Source organism: Panthera onca, chromosome F2, assembly GCF_046562875.1.
Source record: "Panthera onca isolate mPanOnc1 chromosome F2, mPanOnc1 haplotype 2, whole genome shotgun sequence".
In the NCBI taxonomy this organism is placed as follows: domain Eukaryota; kingdom Metazoa; phylum Chordata; class Mammalia; order Carnivora; family Felidae; genus Panthera; species Panthera onca.
The window spans coordinates 35,108,319-35,126,125 of record NC_138356.1 but is presented as its reverse complement, the minus strand read 5'-3'; the positions used below and the strand labels follow the sequence as shown (position 1 = coordinate 35,126,125).

General features: G+C 32.8%; 1 protein-coding gene across 5 annotated transcripts in view; it reads right to left on the bottom strand.

Annotated features, from left to right (window-relative positions):
- Positions 1–17,807, bottom strand: part of CNBD1 (cyclic nucleotide binding domain containing 1) — a 456,861-nt gene that overhangs the window by 229,176 nt on the left and 209,878 nt on the right. For all 5 annotated transcript variants that reach the window (XR_013553368.2, XM_078441451.2, XM_078441452.2 and 2 more), the window contains one exon: positions 7,572–7,717. Coding sequence is in view for 4 of the 5 variants with exons in the window: in XM_078441451.2 (XP_078297577.2) it covers positions 7,572–7,717 (146 nt within the window). In the remaining variant the exon portion in view is untranslated. The remainder of the gene's footprint in view (positions 1–7,571; positions 7,718–17,807) is intronic.

Sequence of the window (17,807 nt, the reverse complement as noted above, 5' to 3'; positions counted from 1 at the left end):
TGAATACTCTTTAGGAAATGTCATCCTAAAACACTGAAGAAAGTGTTACTTTCAAAAGTCTTATTGCCTTTCAAATATTAAATTAATAGTATCATTTTTTCAATTCTTATTTTGCATGTTAACATAGCAAGGCATCTTATGTGTTATCTGACCATTCTGCCTGTATTATCTTGTCTAGCTTAACTTAATATCTCTCTATCTCTAGTTTGTCTTTTATAAAATAAGGATTATAACATACACGTCATAGGGTTTTGAAAGTATTAAGGACATAGTACTTATAAATAATTTACAATAGTGTCAGATCAATAAATATTATATAAAATATATAATTATTTTGTGAAAAATGATGTTGGTGTACTGATAGGGATTGCATTAAACCTACAGATTGCTTTGGGTAATATAGACATTTTAACAATATTTTTTCTTCCAATCCATGAGCATGGAATGTCTTTCTACTTCTTTGTGTCGTCTTCAATTTTTTACATCAGTGTTTTATAGTTTTCAGACTACCATTCCTTCACCTCTTTGGTTAAGTTTATTTGTAGGTTTTTTATTGTTTTTGGTGCAATTGTAAATGGGATAGTTTTCTTAACTTCAATTCCTGCTGCTTCATTTTTAGTATATACAAATGAAACAGATTTCGGTACCTTGATTTTGTATCCTGTATTTTTACTGAATTTGTGTATCAGTTCTAGCAGTTTTTTGATGGAATCATTAGGGTTTCCTTTATAGTATTATGTCATTTGCAAATAGTGAGAGTTTTACTTCTTCCATGCGAATTTGGATGCTTTTTAGTTCTTTTTGTTTTCTAATTGCTGTGGCCAAGACTTCCAATGGTAGGTTGAATTTTTAAAAGGGGTGAGAGTAGACATCCTTGTCTTGCTCCAGACCTTATGGGAAAAGCTCTCAGTTTTGCACCATTGAGTATAATGTTGGGGGTAGGTTTTTCATATAAGACCTTTATTATGTTGATATATGTTCCCTCTAGACCTACATTGCAGAGAGTTTTTATCATGAATCGGTGTTGTACTTTGTCAAATACTTTTTCTACATCTATTGAGATGCTCATGTGGTTTGTTACCATTTCTCTTACTGATGTGACTATCACATTAATTGTTTTACGAATATGAACCACCTTGCATCCCAGGAATGAATCCCATTTATTCACGGTGAATGATTTTTTTAATGTATAGTCAAATTCACTTTGCTACTATTTTGTTGAGGATTTTGCATCTATATACTTCTCTTTTTTTGTGGTGTCTTTATCTGGTTTTGGTATCAGGGTGATACTGGCCTCATAGATTGAATTTGGAAGTTTTCCTTCTCTTCTATTTTTTTGGATTAGTTTGAGAATAATGGGTATTAATGCTTCTTCAAATGTTTGGTAGAATTCACCTGGGAAGCCATCTGGTACTGGACTTTTTTTTTTTTAACTGATACAATTTCATTGCTGGTAATGGGTCTGTTCAAATTTTCTATTTCTTCTTACTTCAGTTTTGGTAGTTTATGTTTCCAGGAATTTATCCATTTCTTCTAAGTTGTTGAACTTGTTGGCATATAGGTTTTCATATTCTACTACAATTGTTTGTATTTCTGTGGCATTGATTGTTTTTTCTCCTCTTTCATGAGTGATTTTGTTTATTTGAGTCCTCTTTCTCTCTCTTTTTTTTTTTTTTAATGAGTCTGGTTAGAGGCTTATCAATTTCTCCAAAGAAGACATACAGAAGACCAACAACCATATGAAAAGATGCTCAACATCGCTTATCATTAGGGAAATACAAACCAAAACTACAATGAGATATCACCTCACATTTGTCAGAATCGCTTCACAAAACAAAACAAACAAAAAATACCAGAAACAGCAAGTGTTGGTGAGGATGTGGAGAAGAAGGAATAATCTTCCACTGTTGGTAGGAAGGAAACTGGTATAGCCACCGTGGAAAACAGTGTATGGAAGTTCCTCAAAAAATTAAAGTAGAACTACCCTATGATCTAGTAATTGCACTATTAATTGCATTAATCCAAAGAGATACAAGAACTCCTATGTTTATTGCAGCATTATTTGCAATAGCCAAACTATGAAACCAACCTAACCGTCCAGTTATAGATGAATAAAGAAGATTAGCATATATACACAATGGAATATTATTCATCCATAAAAAGATGAAATCTTGTCATTTGGAACAATATGGATAGAGCTTGAAAGTATAATACTACTTGAGATAAGTCAGTCAGAGAAAGACAAATACCATATGATATCACTCATAATGGAATTTAAGAAACAAAACAAATGAGCAAAGGAAAAAAAAGAGAGAGAGACATACCAAGAAACAGACTCTTAACTATAGAGAACAAACTGATGGTTTAGAGAGGGTAGGTAGGTGGGAGGATGGGTTTTTAAATGGTGATGGGGATTAAGGAGTGCACTTTTGTAATAAGCACTAGGTGATGTTAGGAATTATTGAATCACAATTATGGAATTGTTGAATGTAACTCTGTATGTCAACTAACTGGAATTAAAATAAAAACTTAAAAATTTTTAAATAAAAAAATAAAATAAAATATGTAATTATTATCATCATTAAAAATTTTTTTTCCGTGGCACCTGGGTGGCTCAGTCAGTTGACCGTCCGACTGAGGCTCAGGTCATGATCTCCTGGCTCGTGAGTTCAAGCCCTGACTCAGACTCTGTGCTGACAGCTCAGACTGGAGCCTGCTTCAGATTCTGTGTCCCCCTCTTTCTCCGCTCCACCCCTGCTTGTGCTCTGTCTCTCTCTGTCTTCCAAAAATGAACAAACATCAAAAAAATTTTTTTTAATTTTTTCCAATTTCTAGCCCTTCTCTAATCCTGTGCTTTATTTTTTTTCATAGACTGTATTTCCTGAAGTTATATTATGTGTTAATTTTATATTTATTTTCTTTTTTCCCACATTAGAAAATAAGTTCCAGTGACAGTCACTAGCACATATCAAACACACAATACATGTTGTTAAATAATATACAGTTATCAATAATATAAACATAAATTTACTTATTTATGTTTATATTATTATATGAAATGGAAGCCAGTTCTATGCCGTTTTCCTTCCTAAGCATTTAGCACAATACCACATTGGGGTTTTTGCACATATAACAAAAGTACATAAAAAACTTTATTTAAAAACAACTCCCCATAATTTGGCAATGCTGTCATCTCTTCTGAAATATGCCAATCCAAAAATTAGCCTAGAGAGGTTGAAAAATATTAGTTCCATTCCGACTATTATCTAAATAAAATCAGATAGGTTAAAAAAACTATCAATTTCTAGATACTGAGTAGTGCAATTATATAAAGCAAAAAAAAAGTAGTTTCTTATTAGTTGAAAATATTCCAATAACAGAAATGGAGGAAATTATGCACATATGGCTGGTATTGCTTACTAATACTCCTGTACCAACTGTTCAGAGTAGGTATTTATTGTGCTTAGGTAGCACCTGTTCTGATTTCTGATCAGATGTTGAATACTTTTTTTTTCTAATGTTTATTTATTTTTGAGAGAGACGGAGACAGAATGAGAGTGGGTGAGGGGTAGAGAGAGAGGGAGACGCAAAATCCGAAGCTGGCTCCAGGCTCTGAGTGGTCAGCACAGAGCCCGACGCGGGGCTCAAACTCACAAACCACGAGATCATGACCTGAGCGGAAGTCGGAGGTTCAACTGACTGAGCCACCCAGGCGCCCCAGGTGTTGAATACTTTTAACATTATCTCTTGTTATAAGTTTCACTGTTTAAGAAAGTAAGAATCAATGGCAATATTAGAGAAATAAATATCAAGGTAAAGGGTCTTCGGTATTGCCATGTGATTGAAGGGCTTTTTTGTTTCTGTTGTATTAATTTTCTCACAATCATCTCTTGGATGGGGAAAGACAGAAATGGAACTGGGTCCTCAGAATGCAGATAAATACTGAAAAAAATTTCTGGCCAGATTTCAAGGACAAAACTTCATGAATCATAGGGAACTCCTTAGTTGCAGTGAAAGCACATCCATACTTTAGGATCAATGCATGTTCTTCAAGACCATGTTTGCCTTTAAGAGACTCTTAATCTTTATGGTAGAACTAAATATTTACCTATTTCTATTGTAAGAGCATATTATTTGAATTATGGTCAATTTACTTATGGAAAAGATGCCCACTAAATTTTCTATGAGAATTAGCTACTGTGTTTTTAGTTTTTAATTAATTTATTTTTAATTTATTTTTTAAGTTTTTTATTTACTTTTGAGAGAGAGAATGTGCACATAAGTGAGGGAAGGGCAGAGCAAGACAGGGACAGGATCCCAAGTGAGCTCTGTGCTGACAGTAGAGAACCTGATGCAGGGCTTGAACTCATGAACTGTGAGACTGTGACCTCAGCTGAAGTGGGATGCTTAACTGACTGAGCCACCCAGGTGCCCCATTACTGTGTTTTTATATGTTGTATGAAATTTAAATCACAACAGAAAAGAAAGTCTATGCAGGCTAAAAAAATGTTAAAATTTAGTAATATAAAAATATTTTTTATCATTAAAAACAAATACAAAAGTTTATTTAAGTGAAGAACTATGGTGTTTTTGAAATAACCTCATAAAAGGTGGAAATAAAATAAAATAAAGTGAAAGAAATAAAAGAGAAATAACACTGTTAAGACTTAACTGACTTCAAAAAGAAAACAGTAAAGATGATACAGATATAAAAGAAAAAATCCCTTATAATAATTATTTCATGGAAATGTATCAATGTTAATATAATGGTAGATAGTAATAAAATTTTGATCTAGGATCTAATTCCATGTTAGCCACTAAATTGAATTCTCAAGTAAGCTAATTTTCTCAGCTTTCGTGAGCTTTAGGTTGCCAATCATAAAAATGCCTGCTGCTCAGGCCATAATATAAGGGATCCAACGGAAAACTCTTGAAGTTACTTGAATTAAGTAACATATATAGATATAGATATAGATATAGATATAGATATAGATATAGATATATGTACATATATAGATATATATAGATATATATGGCATAAAGATTATTATACCTAGTGTATAGTTTATATAATTTTTATTACAGTAATATAGGTAATATCTAGATATAGTAATATTAATATAGTAAATAAGTAATAAGTAATCTCATAGTAATTATGTTTTAGTTCCATTTCACTTACACTAGAGACATATATGTATTATTCAGTACTTAAAGTCAGTACTTAAATAATATTGTTATCCCTGTTAATATTTTATTGTTTAAGAAAACTGAATGAGAAGATGAGTGAGTAAATGGTGAGTTTAGGAAGCGGCTTTAAATAACAAAGCTCCAAAGAACCTTCCAGAAGAGAACAGAAGAGCAAACAGCTGTGTGGAATTGCAGGCGAGAAACCAAAGCCTCAGCCACAGATTGAAGTCAGCAGCCTGGTGACAACGAGCTACTAGGAGGAACACTTTAAATAATAGCAGAGGGGGTGAAAGACATACATGAATAAAGAAAAGGGAGTGAGAAAGACACTTTGTTGCACCTTTTTTTAAAGTTGGATGAAGGAAGAGATTTACAAAGGTCAGATATTTAATGAATTGACTGCTTTGATAGTGAAACAGAACTGGCTGTCAGAATCAGATGTCTTAAAAACTCAAGAGAAGGATTTTGATACAGATATATGTAAAGACAAAGACTTCTACATTTTTTAATAAAGTGTTTCAAAAAGCTCTATTGAAATATGAATTGAAAAACCTCATTAAATATAAAAGATCAAATTAAGTTGATAAGTGTTTGTCAAGGAATGGAAGTTCACATTTTAATAATCAATCACCCAAGTTATAAGAACCATCAGAATAGTTATTGTTTCCAGCTGTAATTTTAAAAACTTTTGAAAAAAACAAATATGTAGTTACAAACATTAACACAAGAATATAGACTTATTGTGAAAAATTCAATGAAATATATATATAAAAGAAAACTTGTTTCCTTTCACTCCCTCAATTCTCCCCTCCACCATGGTAATGATTTTTAAAATGCCTATTTTTGGAGTGCTTTCTGGATCTACTTCTACGTATTTTTTATTATGAGTTTTTATATATGTATATATACAGATGTTTACATATCTATAACTTCAAGTTTTTCATAAATATGTGAAAATATGATCATATTATTTATATAATTCCACAATTATTCTATTTGTATCCACTGTTGTTAATACGTTTAGTAAGTTTTCATGTGTACATATACAGAGATCATTCTTCCTAACAACTGCCTAGGATTTCATTGGAAACATGTATCATAATGTAGTCTTCTATTCCATAGAAAAGATGTATCATAATGCAATCTGTCTTCTATTGGAAAACATCTAGGTTGTTTCCATATCTTTTTTTTACCATAACAAATATAATTTTCAGGGATTTAGGGTAAAACAAATTAATTTTCAAATTACTGTCCTCAAGCTAATGCAAAGCAATTTTGAATGTTCTTTCTTGCCTTTCAAAATCATTTTATCCTTTGCAAAACTCCTATGATTTAATTTTCGCTGCTTGATGTCAGATTAAATGAAACTAATTATGAGAGATGGCCATTGGGGGAAAACTCTTGAAACATGTCAATACACATATAACATATTTCAATAGACACATGTTCTCCAAAATTAAACAGTTAGATTTTAAATGCCATGATCCCAGAAGAGACTCTGTATAAAAACAGTGGCATAATGGACAGAGAATGAGGTTAGCATTAAGGCTAAAGTATGTTTGAAATTTAATTTTAATCAGAAATATTCTGCATGATATTTTGTGCCTTATGGTCCTCAACCAGAGAGAATAATAATAATTTCTTTTATTTGTTCCTATGAGGAATAAGTAAGGGATATCTCCTGACACAAAGAATGTATTAAATAAACTTAATTCTTCTTTTCTAATAGGTATTTGACAAATGCAGAAAATGGTGCTGAACTCTGTTGGGTTAGATGCGTATGTGACTTTGTGTGTGTGTACATTTGTATACCCCTCAAAAATCAAAATATAAAATACTTTTATTAATGCGTCCAATAAATCCTTGATAAGGAGACTAGAAATTTAAAATTGGGAAACCAAAATCTGTCCGGAGAGTTCTTTTTGCCCAATATCTGGGTCAGTATCTGGATAAGTCAAATAATTGCCATGGCCATTTACTGTCATAACTGAAAATAAATGCGAGATTGTAATCAAATGTGTATATCAATGAGTGGTTTTCAAAGTATGGTCCCCATACTAGCACTACCACCTGCAATATTACTGAAAAGACAATTAAGCTCCATCCCAAACCTACCAAACTGGAAACTTTAGAACTGAACACAGCAATATGAGTCCTCTGGGTGATTCTGATGCATACTCAAGGTGGAGAAAATACTAGCGTATATCTTTAAAACATGTACTAAAATGTGGAATGTTATTCATTTCACTATTTACAACTATAAATACAATACACCGAAACGGTACACTTTTAACATATCAAGTGAAAATATGAATAGTACAGAGAATTCAAAATAGTGACATACATTTTATGTTGCCAAATTTCCCTCCAGATTAGTCTGTTACCTGTGCTGCCTTTTACCCAGGTTTCAGAAATGACACTCCTACTAAGTGTTTTCAGATGCTCATCAGTTAGCTGAGAGGTCAAATCTGGAATTGTTTTCAGCATCTTCCACACAGTTCTGTGTTCACGCAATGTCCTGTAAATGGGCCTGAAAGTAACAACAACAAAAAGATTGCAAATTGAGAAAATGCAGCTTAAACACAAAGAAACAAACCAAAAAAAATTCTTGATTTTTGAGTTTTCAAATTTGTGTGTGTTTTTTTTTTATTTAAGGCTTGCTTAAGGATACCTATGAAGATATTCTATTTTGTCTTGGTAATCAACTTTAGAATTTACTCTCCTTGCAACACTAAGATGCATAAGTTTCAGCCATGAAAGTTTAAACTTCAGGAAATTACATAATGCCTTTACCTTCTTTTTATAGACAACTCAGTGCCTTAATAGTAAGATTGTATCTTTTCTTATTAGTTGTCATAATAATTAAAACATCTTTGATATAGTAAAAAGATTGATTTTTTTTTACCCATTGTATACTTTTGATCCTTTCCAAGTACTATGAAAGTTAGAGCAAATGATGCTGCAATTTAACATTTGATAAATACTTTAACTGAAAAATGCATATGTAATTTTAAATAAAACACACTCATCATTTGATGGATGATATTTATTTGCTTCAATCATTAAACTCCCTCTTTATTAAATATAATACCATAATAAAGATACAAAATTAATGTTATCCTAAGTTCTCAAGAGACTCACCTATCATCCTACTGCTAAGTGCTCAGTATTTTTCAAGCAGTTTAAAAAACTCTATTGTGAAAAATCAGTTTGGTAATGGAATTTTGGATAAACTCAAATTTGCCAGAAACAGTTCCAATTTAGATGTGATGTCCAGTTGAGCCTCCTAATATGCATGTGTTTGTGTGTGCATTTTACTGGATGATAATATATATTGTGTTTTTTGTTGTAGGTTGTAGTAAAAAAGTTGGAAAAATACTAGTGTAGTGTAGTAGTTAGTCTTAAGACATATTCTTGAGAAAACTGGCTTCCTAGTTAACATCCTAGATAAAAGTGTGTATTTCAGATGCAGTAATAAATATTAGCATTAAAAATAGCATTAATATCACAGGCCAAAAAAAAGGCAAAACGTTTGCTATATTAGTTGCTTGAAATAATTTGGAAGGCATACCAAGTGCCTCAGAAACCAGCTGTCTCACAGAAAGTAGTTGGAAAGAGCCCGGAAGTTACTGTTTTGTTTGCTCAAAGTTACTTCTTTGTTGCAATGTCTTATTAGCTGGCTAAAATTGGCCAGTTTTCAAGCATAAATAAAAAGCAATATAGAAGATCCAGAAATGCAGGGCATGATTATAAAAGCCAAGTGTTTCTTGCTCCCATGCAGGAGCAACAACAACAAAAAATTGAGGGGTGCCTGGGTGGCTCAGTCGGTTATGTGTCTGACTTCAGCTCAGGTCATGATATCATGGTTCCTGATTTTAAGCCTTGTGTTGGGTTCTGTGCTGAGAGCTCAGAGCCTGGAGCCTGCTTCAGATTCTGTGTGTGTGTGTGTCTCTCTCTCTGCCCCTCTCCCACTCACACTCTGTCTCTCTCTTTCAAAAATAAACATTAAAAAAATTTAAAAATTGAAAGAGACTTGATATCAAAGGTCTATTAAGTTTTCTTAATTACATATAGGCACTTAACCTGTGCCAAAGATCTTCTTAGAAGCTTTGCCTTCTTGGGGCACCTGGGTGGCTCAGTCTGTTAAGTGTCCAACTTTGGCTCAGGTCATGATCTCAAGGCTTGTGACTTCAAGCCCCACATGGGGCTCTGTGCTCAGAGCCTGGAGCCTGTTTACGATTCTGTGTCTCCATCTCTCTCTGACCCTCTCCCACCCATGCTGTCTCTCTCTTTCTCTCTTTACTAAAAAAAAAAAAAGAAAAAAAAAAGCTTTGCCTTCTCAACCAAGCCTATTCTTTCAGAACTTAAGGTAGCTAGCCTACATTAAGAGAAAGGCAGGCACAGGGAGAAGAAATAATCAAGGACTTAAAAACAATGTCTAGAGCAGAAACTTTGATTTGGTTACTGGTATGTAGAAGATACTGGAGACAGATCAGAAACCCTGACAAATGATCGGCACCGTCCATTGTTCTGAATCCCCTTGAAACTTTTCAACTGATTCTAACATACAAGCATGTGTTTACCATCCTCAGGATGATAAATCAAGACATTCAGGTCTAAAAAGTGGGCTTCTCAATTTCTCAATTTCTCAATTCCCTCTCAGTTTCTACCTTTACTATTTGTCGGGAACATTTTTACATGCATTATACCCACTCCTTCCTTACCACAGCTTTCTGGCCTACGCTGAATATACAAAAGCTGTTGGTAAAGAAATTGGATTAACAAGAAAGAAAAATTCACACATTGAGAGATGTTTGGAAAACTATAATGCCCAAACTATTATTAGTAGTAAGGAGTTGGTGTTTTTTTAATTAATAGTGTCATTGTTATCATTATTATCATTATGAGTTATCATACAACCACATACAACAGTGTGAAAGAAAATGTTATTCCCTTGAATTTTCATTTAGTCACCTCTATGTCTACTTCTAGTCCTAAATGCAGCTGATTACAAAAAGCAAAATGTTAGTATACTCCACGTATTTGGAAGTATATCAGTTGGAAACAAAATAATTTCAGGATTTTCTTTTTACTCCTTTTTCTCCAGGTGATTATATCAAACATAAGAGATTATAGAGTTGTGACAAGTTGCGTAGCTGGCTTCTGATGATGGGTACCTAGGTGCACTGGCATCTGATTAACTGAAACTATCATGTATAGCCATTGGCATCCATGTTGGCATCCTCTGAATTCCTAAATGTTTCCAGTTGTAGATACACATGATCTAGATTTTTTTAGGCTCTTTTAAACCTGTTGACTTTTTCTATTTCATCTAATTCTTCCCATTTCTTGTGGTAAGAGGAGAGTTCAATCACTTCAGTGAGTATCTCTGGGGTAATGGGATACTAGTTATGAATCTCTTAAAGCCTCTATGACTTCACTCACATTTACTCAGGTGTGCAAGTGAAATGGGGCTTCTGCATTTTTCTAAAACTGATGTAATCTAACAGTCCCCAATCTACTAGTTTAAAGAGTTAAAGCAAAACAAAACAAAACAAAACAAAACAAAATCCTTACATTTTCCTCATAACAATATTACATCTCTTCTGATACAAGCTCCAATTAACTTAAATGTTGAGGATACACAAAGTTTAGTTTCCCATGCTGGCTGATTTATATGGTTTTTCTTCAAGAACTTAAAGACTCTTGAGTAAAAATATATAGTCTTCCGGAGTTACTCCACTCACAATTCTTTTCCCCAAGAAGTGGTGCACATACACGCAGTGATTGACTGCGTCCTTCTGGCAGTGGCTAGAGGAACAGTTGGTCTGCATGCACTGATAATTTCACCAAAGAAATATAATCAAGTTATATTACAAAACACTTAAACACAGCCATTAAGCTTGGGTAGGATGTTTGCCAATAAAACAAGAGTAAATCAGAACAGTCAAGTACAAGAAAGGGGATAATACAATGGTGGAATATGTTATAAGAAACAATATTTAAATTGAGAATCAAAGAAGTTAATTTCCTTAAGGACACATAGCTAATAATAATAAAAATGAAGCTGAAATACTAAAAATTGCTGAGGGATGAACAAAGCATGCTGTTAACACACACTACACACAAACACACACACAAAAACTAAATTTAAATAGAATAATTCTAGACATTCAAAATAAATGAATGAGAAAAGTACAAAATTTTCTCATTTAAAACAGAGTCAAATACTATATGTAGAAAGGTTCACATAATGGCTTTAGGTAATACATTAAAAATTGAGAATAAGTAGTCAATAACAGAGAAATAGTTAAAGTATTTGCATCTTTTCAAGAAGATATCATCTAGGTTATTACAGAATCAGAGATATAATGCTAAATCTTATGTAGAAAGATAAACCTACAATGTTGGTGACAAATTATTAAGGCATACATTGTATAATTGAAAATATATCAGAAATACTCTTGGGGCAAGATTATAACTGAATCTTAATGATCTGATTTTACAATCGAAAAATACCATAATTAAAATAGTCACTGCAGACATTCAGTTTTATGAACCATAACTTAATGATTCAGAAATTACTGCCTTCTTAAAGATTGTTTCCTTTACATAACTGATTTAAAGTGTCAATTTATCTCTTCAGCTATTGCCATCACCTGGTTTCCTTTCCCGTTAAAACAAGATAACATACACTAGGCCATACCTGAAATAATAATTATCAAGTCTGTATCATTTCATTCATTAAGCTATCATTCTAAATTGCTGAGTATAGCTTGGCAAAAGAATTGCATAATCTCTCTGTTAATTATTTATTTGTTTACACTAATTTAAAATACCTAAGCTGTTTAATTTGAAGAATTATCTGACTACCTAGGTATTAGAAATTCTGTTAAGATAGCTTCCTATTCTTCTGTAGTCAAATAGAAAAGAGAGACAAACAAAGAAACCCAGAAGTAATTCTGATTGCAAGACTTCATTTATGAAGGGTTACCAGAAGGCCCATGAAGGTCTCTCAAAATGAAAGTAAATATAAGAGATGCTTTTTAATTTTTTTACTTCTCAATGATTTAAAAGCATCAAAGAAAAGGTCCTGTCACAAACAATCAATTTTTAATTGGAAAAAAAGATATTTTGTGATAGAGCTGATCCACAAATTTGAAAAACTGTCAAATTAAAGAGGGATTAAGATTATTCTGTCTGGCAATTATGAATAGAGGTTATAAAGAGGTCTGTTTTTTCTAATTAAAAGGTAAATTAAAAATATTAAAAACAATAAAATAGATATATCCTTGTGGACACACACACACACCCACAAACACACGGCCACAAAGTCCTCCTGCTTGTTGGGGTTCACACTTTCTTTCAAAAATGGTTTAAAATAACCAACTAAATAGAAATCAACAGGAGGCTCAGTCTCATGTCCGTTGGAAACTTAATAATCCTCTGGAGAATTTGGGGACGCTTATGTTTCTCTAGTTGTTTCTTGTTAATTTCCTATTTTCACTGAATGCTTAATTTCTGATCTAGAAGGCAGAATATGCTGTGGTCAGTTTTGTTTTCTTTTAAATAACATTTTATCATTTCTATATAAAGAAATCAGGTCAGATGGAGAATAGATTATCACTTGTTTCAAGTTTTAGTATTTTCACTAATACTACTATGTGATTCTTTTATAAAAGGATTGTACAAGAGCAGTAGTGTTCAAAAACAGAGCAGTTTGTTCAACCTAAATTTTACATAGAGTGCCCATAAATAAAGTCAATAAAAGCTAACTTAAAAAAAAAGTATAACTATATTAGTTTAAGGAATGGGAAAACAGGTCAGTTTCCACACAAGGTATAGTTTCTACATGTACCAACAAGGTACACCTGAAGGAGCTGTGAAAAATCCAAGCACTGATGGAAAATTATATGAAATGCAAGCTTCCTTTCAACATGGATATTCTATCATTTTAATTAGTTGATTTCCCACTATATTTTATTTTATATATCATATAATTACAAGGAATTACATGTTCTGGTTCAATAACTTCCTTCTAAAATGAGAAAGTTAAGTCTTAGACATGTTAAATAATTTGCCCAAGGTCATATGGATAATAAATAGTAGAGCCAGGATTTTATCGCAGACATTTTCACTCTGGATCCTAGATCCCCAAACACTTAGCCACCATACTAAGTTCTAGTGATTTTCATTTATTTTCAGTATTAGGGTAACTGAGTTAGGGCAGGAGCTATTCCAGGTTTTGTTGAGTCAGACACATAAATAAAAAAGAACACAAATTTACAAATTAAAAACTTGGTACACATGGGAATACAGCTAACCTTTAAACAATGCAGGAGTTATGGGCACCAACCCTCCCACACAGTCAAAAATCTACTTAAAACTTTTAACTCCTTCAAAACTTATATACTAAATAGCCTACTATTGATGAGAAACTACTGATTAAGCATAAATGGTTGATTAACACATATTTTGTATGTTGTGTGTATTATATGCTGTATTCTTATACTAAACTAGAGAAAAACATTATTATGAAAATCACAAAGAAGAAAAAATATATTTACAGTGCTATGCTGTATTTATCAAAAAAAAAAATCTATGTTTCAGTAGACTGCACAGTTTAAACCTGTATAGTCAAGAGTCATTTGTAGTTATTTAGAAAGAGAAGAAACTAAAAATTATAATTTTTAAAAGCTGGATGGTTTTTAAAAATCCCAGATCCAGAAAAATGTTATAGTACTTTTATTAATTAGTGGCCTAACAACATCTATTATATTTATTTTTATAAAATTTCTCCTGCATTTCTTATATATTTTCACTTCCTTGCATGGCAACAATTTTATATTATTTTTTATTGACAGAATAGAGTCTTTGCTTGAGCTTGGTTGGTAGAATTTTTAAAATTATTCTTAATAATTTAGAAATACTTCTTTTAGCTTCATAACTGATTATTAATAAATAAGTTTTCAGGATTCCTATCAAATTTTGGAAAATCCATATCCACATTTCTTTCATCTGTGAAATATAAGATTTGAAAAGCTTTTCCACAGATTCAATTCTCTCCATATATTCTAAAGTATGTGCCAGTCCATGGCCCACATGTTCCTGGTACTAGGTTGCTATGGAATGGTTATATATGGTGATAAGAGCTCTGTTTCTGTTTATTAATATCAAGATGCTGTTGAGTCCACTCTGTGTGGTAGGGTTGTTTCTGATACCCATTTCCACCCATGCATAACTAGCAATAACTTGAATATGTAGCAGTGACTAAGAATCAAAAATTATATCTCACCAGACCAAACAAATATATCTCTCACGTAATTTTCCATAAACTGAATCCCCAAAAGGGCTGAAGCCACTCCAATGCCAGGTGCCATGAAAGTAAAATATAAGTAAAGGAAATTCACTGGCAAAGGGGAAAAAAAGTGATCACAGTCAAAATATCTTACTTATGCACATTTTGCAGAAACTATGAGCAAGTGATTACATTTCTAGGGCTTCTCTCAGGGTCTTGGATGGGACCCAGGCAAATCAAATGACAGATCTAAAGTTTAAGCTTCATTACTTTCAAGGTAAATCTACCTCTGAGTTAAGCAAAAGAAACAATAAGAAGAAAATAGTATTAGTCAAGGTTGATTAAAAACAGAAGGCTTTGAACCTGGAGTGAAAGGTAAGTTTAAAAAAAAAAAAGCACATGAAGTCAGAAACACAGAGAAAAGTAAATCATGAGCTTGAATCAGAGTCTATGGAGGAATTGCCTCAGATTTACAACTGGGGAAAAAGTGGTAGAAATGGCACAGTAAATCATTGGCTGAGCGCAAAATACCTGGGAATATGTTACATTTGGTTATATTTGCCCCTAGAACATATTCCCTGTATGCCAGCCACATGAGTTCCTCAAAGATCCCCAAAACTTGCCAAAATTCAAGGCCCTTATGTGTGAGGATATATGAACATTTTCAAAAATTGCACAGCTAAAATCTCTGGGCTTTAGAAGGTACAGACCATTTTATCAAATGTTTTGTGAGCCAGAGATTAGTGGGATAGAAAAATCCAGCTAAAAAGATCACCTTAATTAAAGGATACACACATGCATACCTTTGGGCCTCCTTAATAGTTTTTGAAGCAGCATTTATGACACTTACAAAATTATTAAAAAGGGTTTTAAAAAGCAACCCTCCTCATGTCATTTATTTATCCACTTTCCCTGTATTTTTTCAAGTAATTCACTATAAAATTATTTTTCTGGAATCCAGTGTGTACTTGAAATTTTTCATGAATCATTAATCATTAATATGCACATCACTTTCTGTCTGACTTCTCATTTGAATTGCCTAATCAGTCAAGGATGAGTGAACAGAATAACAACTGATTTTATTTGATCATCCAAATTCATATGACAAACGTTGATTATTATCAGTTTTTCCAGAAATTGAGTTGGTCATTCATATGGAGTGCAGACATCAGAATCACAGCATGATTTGGGTTCTCTTTGCTATTCTTATACACACAGTTGAAAATTGAAAGATCACTGACAGCAACTTTAACTCCTCAAGCTTTAAAAAAACCTTTTATGGTTAGAAAATAGATAATTTTTTTAAATGCCAACTTTCTCCTTGTTTTGGGGGGAGGATAGATGTGCTTTTTCCTTATGGAAGGGAAGAAATTAAAAAACATGTTGTACCATCAGAATAGAATTGCAGATTTCCCTTCATTTTACAAGGACATGATTGAAGAAAATAATAAACAAGGCTGCCAACTAGAATTTCTGTAAAAAGAGTGAAGGCATCATAAAACAAGTTTCAAATAGCTTAACTTTCTGTGTATTCATGATTCTAACACCAAACTTGAGAATTTTGAGAATCCTCAGGAAAAGAAGTTCATCAAAGAGCACTTCCCCTAGAATCTTTCACAAACTCAGCCCATAGGACATGAGTGCTTAGCAATAGCCACATAAAAAAAGAGCATAAGTAAGGTCTCCAAAATACAGTTGACTCTCAACACGAGTTTGAACTGCGTGGGTCCACTTACATGCAGATTTTTTACAGTACAGCACTGTAAATTAATTTCCTCTTCCTTATGGATTTCTTAATAACATTTTCTTTCCTCTAGCTTAGTTTCTTATAAGAATATAGTATATAAATACATAGAACACACAAAATACATGTTAATAGACTGCTGATGTTGTCGGTAAAGCTTCTCATCAACTGTAAGCTATTAGTAGTTTAAGTTTTTACAGAGTCAAAAGTTATACATGGATTTTAAATTTCATGGGGTGGGGATGGGGTGGAGGGGTCTGGTGTTCCTAAACCCTACATTGTTCAAGGATCAATGTACTTCAGAAGTTGCCTGTATCTTGCTCTCTTAACACACTTAGCAGCAGTAAACAAAATATTCATGGATTACTGAATTATACAGATGCTTACAACTTTTATTTAAGGTTTTCTATATTTTTTATGCTTAGACATTTGAAATGGCTGCTTCCAAGGCACAAAATTGATGAGACAGATTTTTCTGTAAAAGAAACTGACAGGCAATTTTGTTGGGAATCTTAATTATTCTTAACTTAATCACCCTATTTCTCTTTTCTATGCTCAAAGGAACGAAATAACTACACGTCATATTCAGAAGGCAAGCAACAGCATCTACCTATAATTTTGGATTTTTGAGTTCAGCTAAAAAAAAAAATGCCTCTACTGTCTGGCCATTCACTCATTCATTTGTTTATTCAACAAATAGTTTTGTGCAATGGTTAATTTCAGGTATTATTATAAATAAATAATTATTCTACTATTTGGCATACATAATATAAAGACAAATATGCTCCTAGCCTCACACAAACTTAAATTCAAAAAGAAAGTCAGAGGTGCCTGGGTGGCTCAGTCAGTTAAGCATCTGACTCGGTTTCAGCTCAGGTCATGATCGCATGGTTTGTGAGTTCGAGCCCTGCATCAGGTCTGCACTGCATTGTTTGGGATTCTCTCTCTGTCCCTCTCTCTCTGTTCCTTCCCCAGCTCTCTCTCTCTCTCTCTCTCTCTTTCTCAAAAATAAGTAAATAAAAACTTTAAAAAATTAAAACAAAAGAAAGTCAGACATTAAATACAACTTATGTCTGTGAAAGTGTACAGCACTGTATTCTATGGAAAGTAATAGTGAGACATATCTAGTCTAGAGTTGTCAGAAAATATTTCCCGGAAATGATGATGTGTAAACTGACACCCGAAGGATAACCTGGGAAATGAAGAAAAGGAAGGTAACAGTGTTGAACATGTATTGCTTGTCCAAAGGTCCAGAGTCAAGTATTCAAGATTAATGAAGAAAGCCCAGAGTGGTTGGAGCATAGATGGCAATGAGAAAATTGGACATAAAGTGATGCTAAAAAGACAGGCAGGGTGAAATCCTAGAGGGCATGTAAAGAATTCCTGTGAAGAATTTTAGACCTTATCAGAAGGAAAGGTAAAGTCATCCAAGGGCTTTATAAAGAAGAATAACTGACATATTTGCATTTTTGAAAGTTTTGTCTAGCTGCAGACAATGGATTAGAATATTGTAAGATAATGAATTAAAATCAAGTAGAAGGATATTACAGATTATATATGAAAAATTCCATCTAGTAG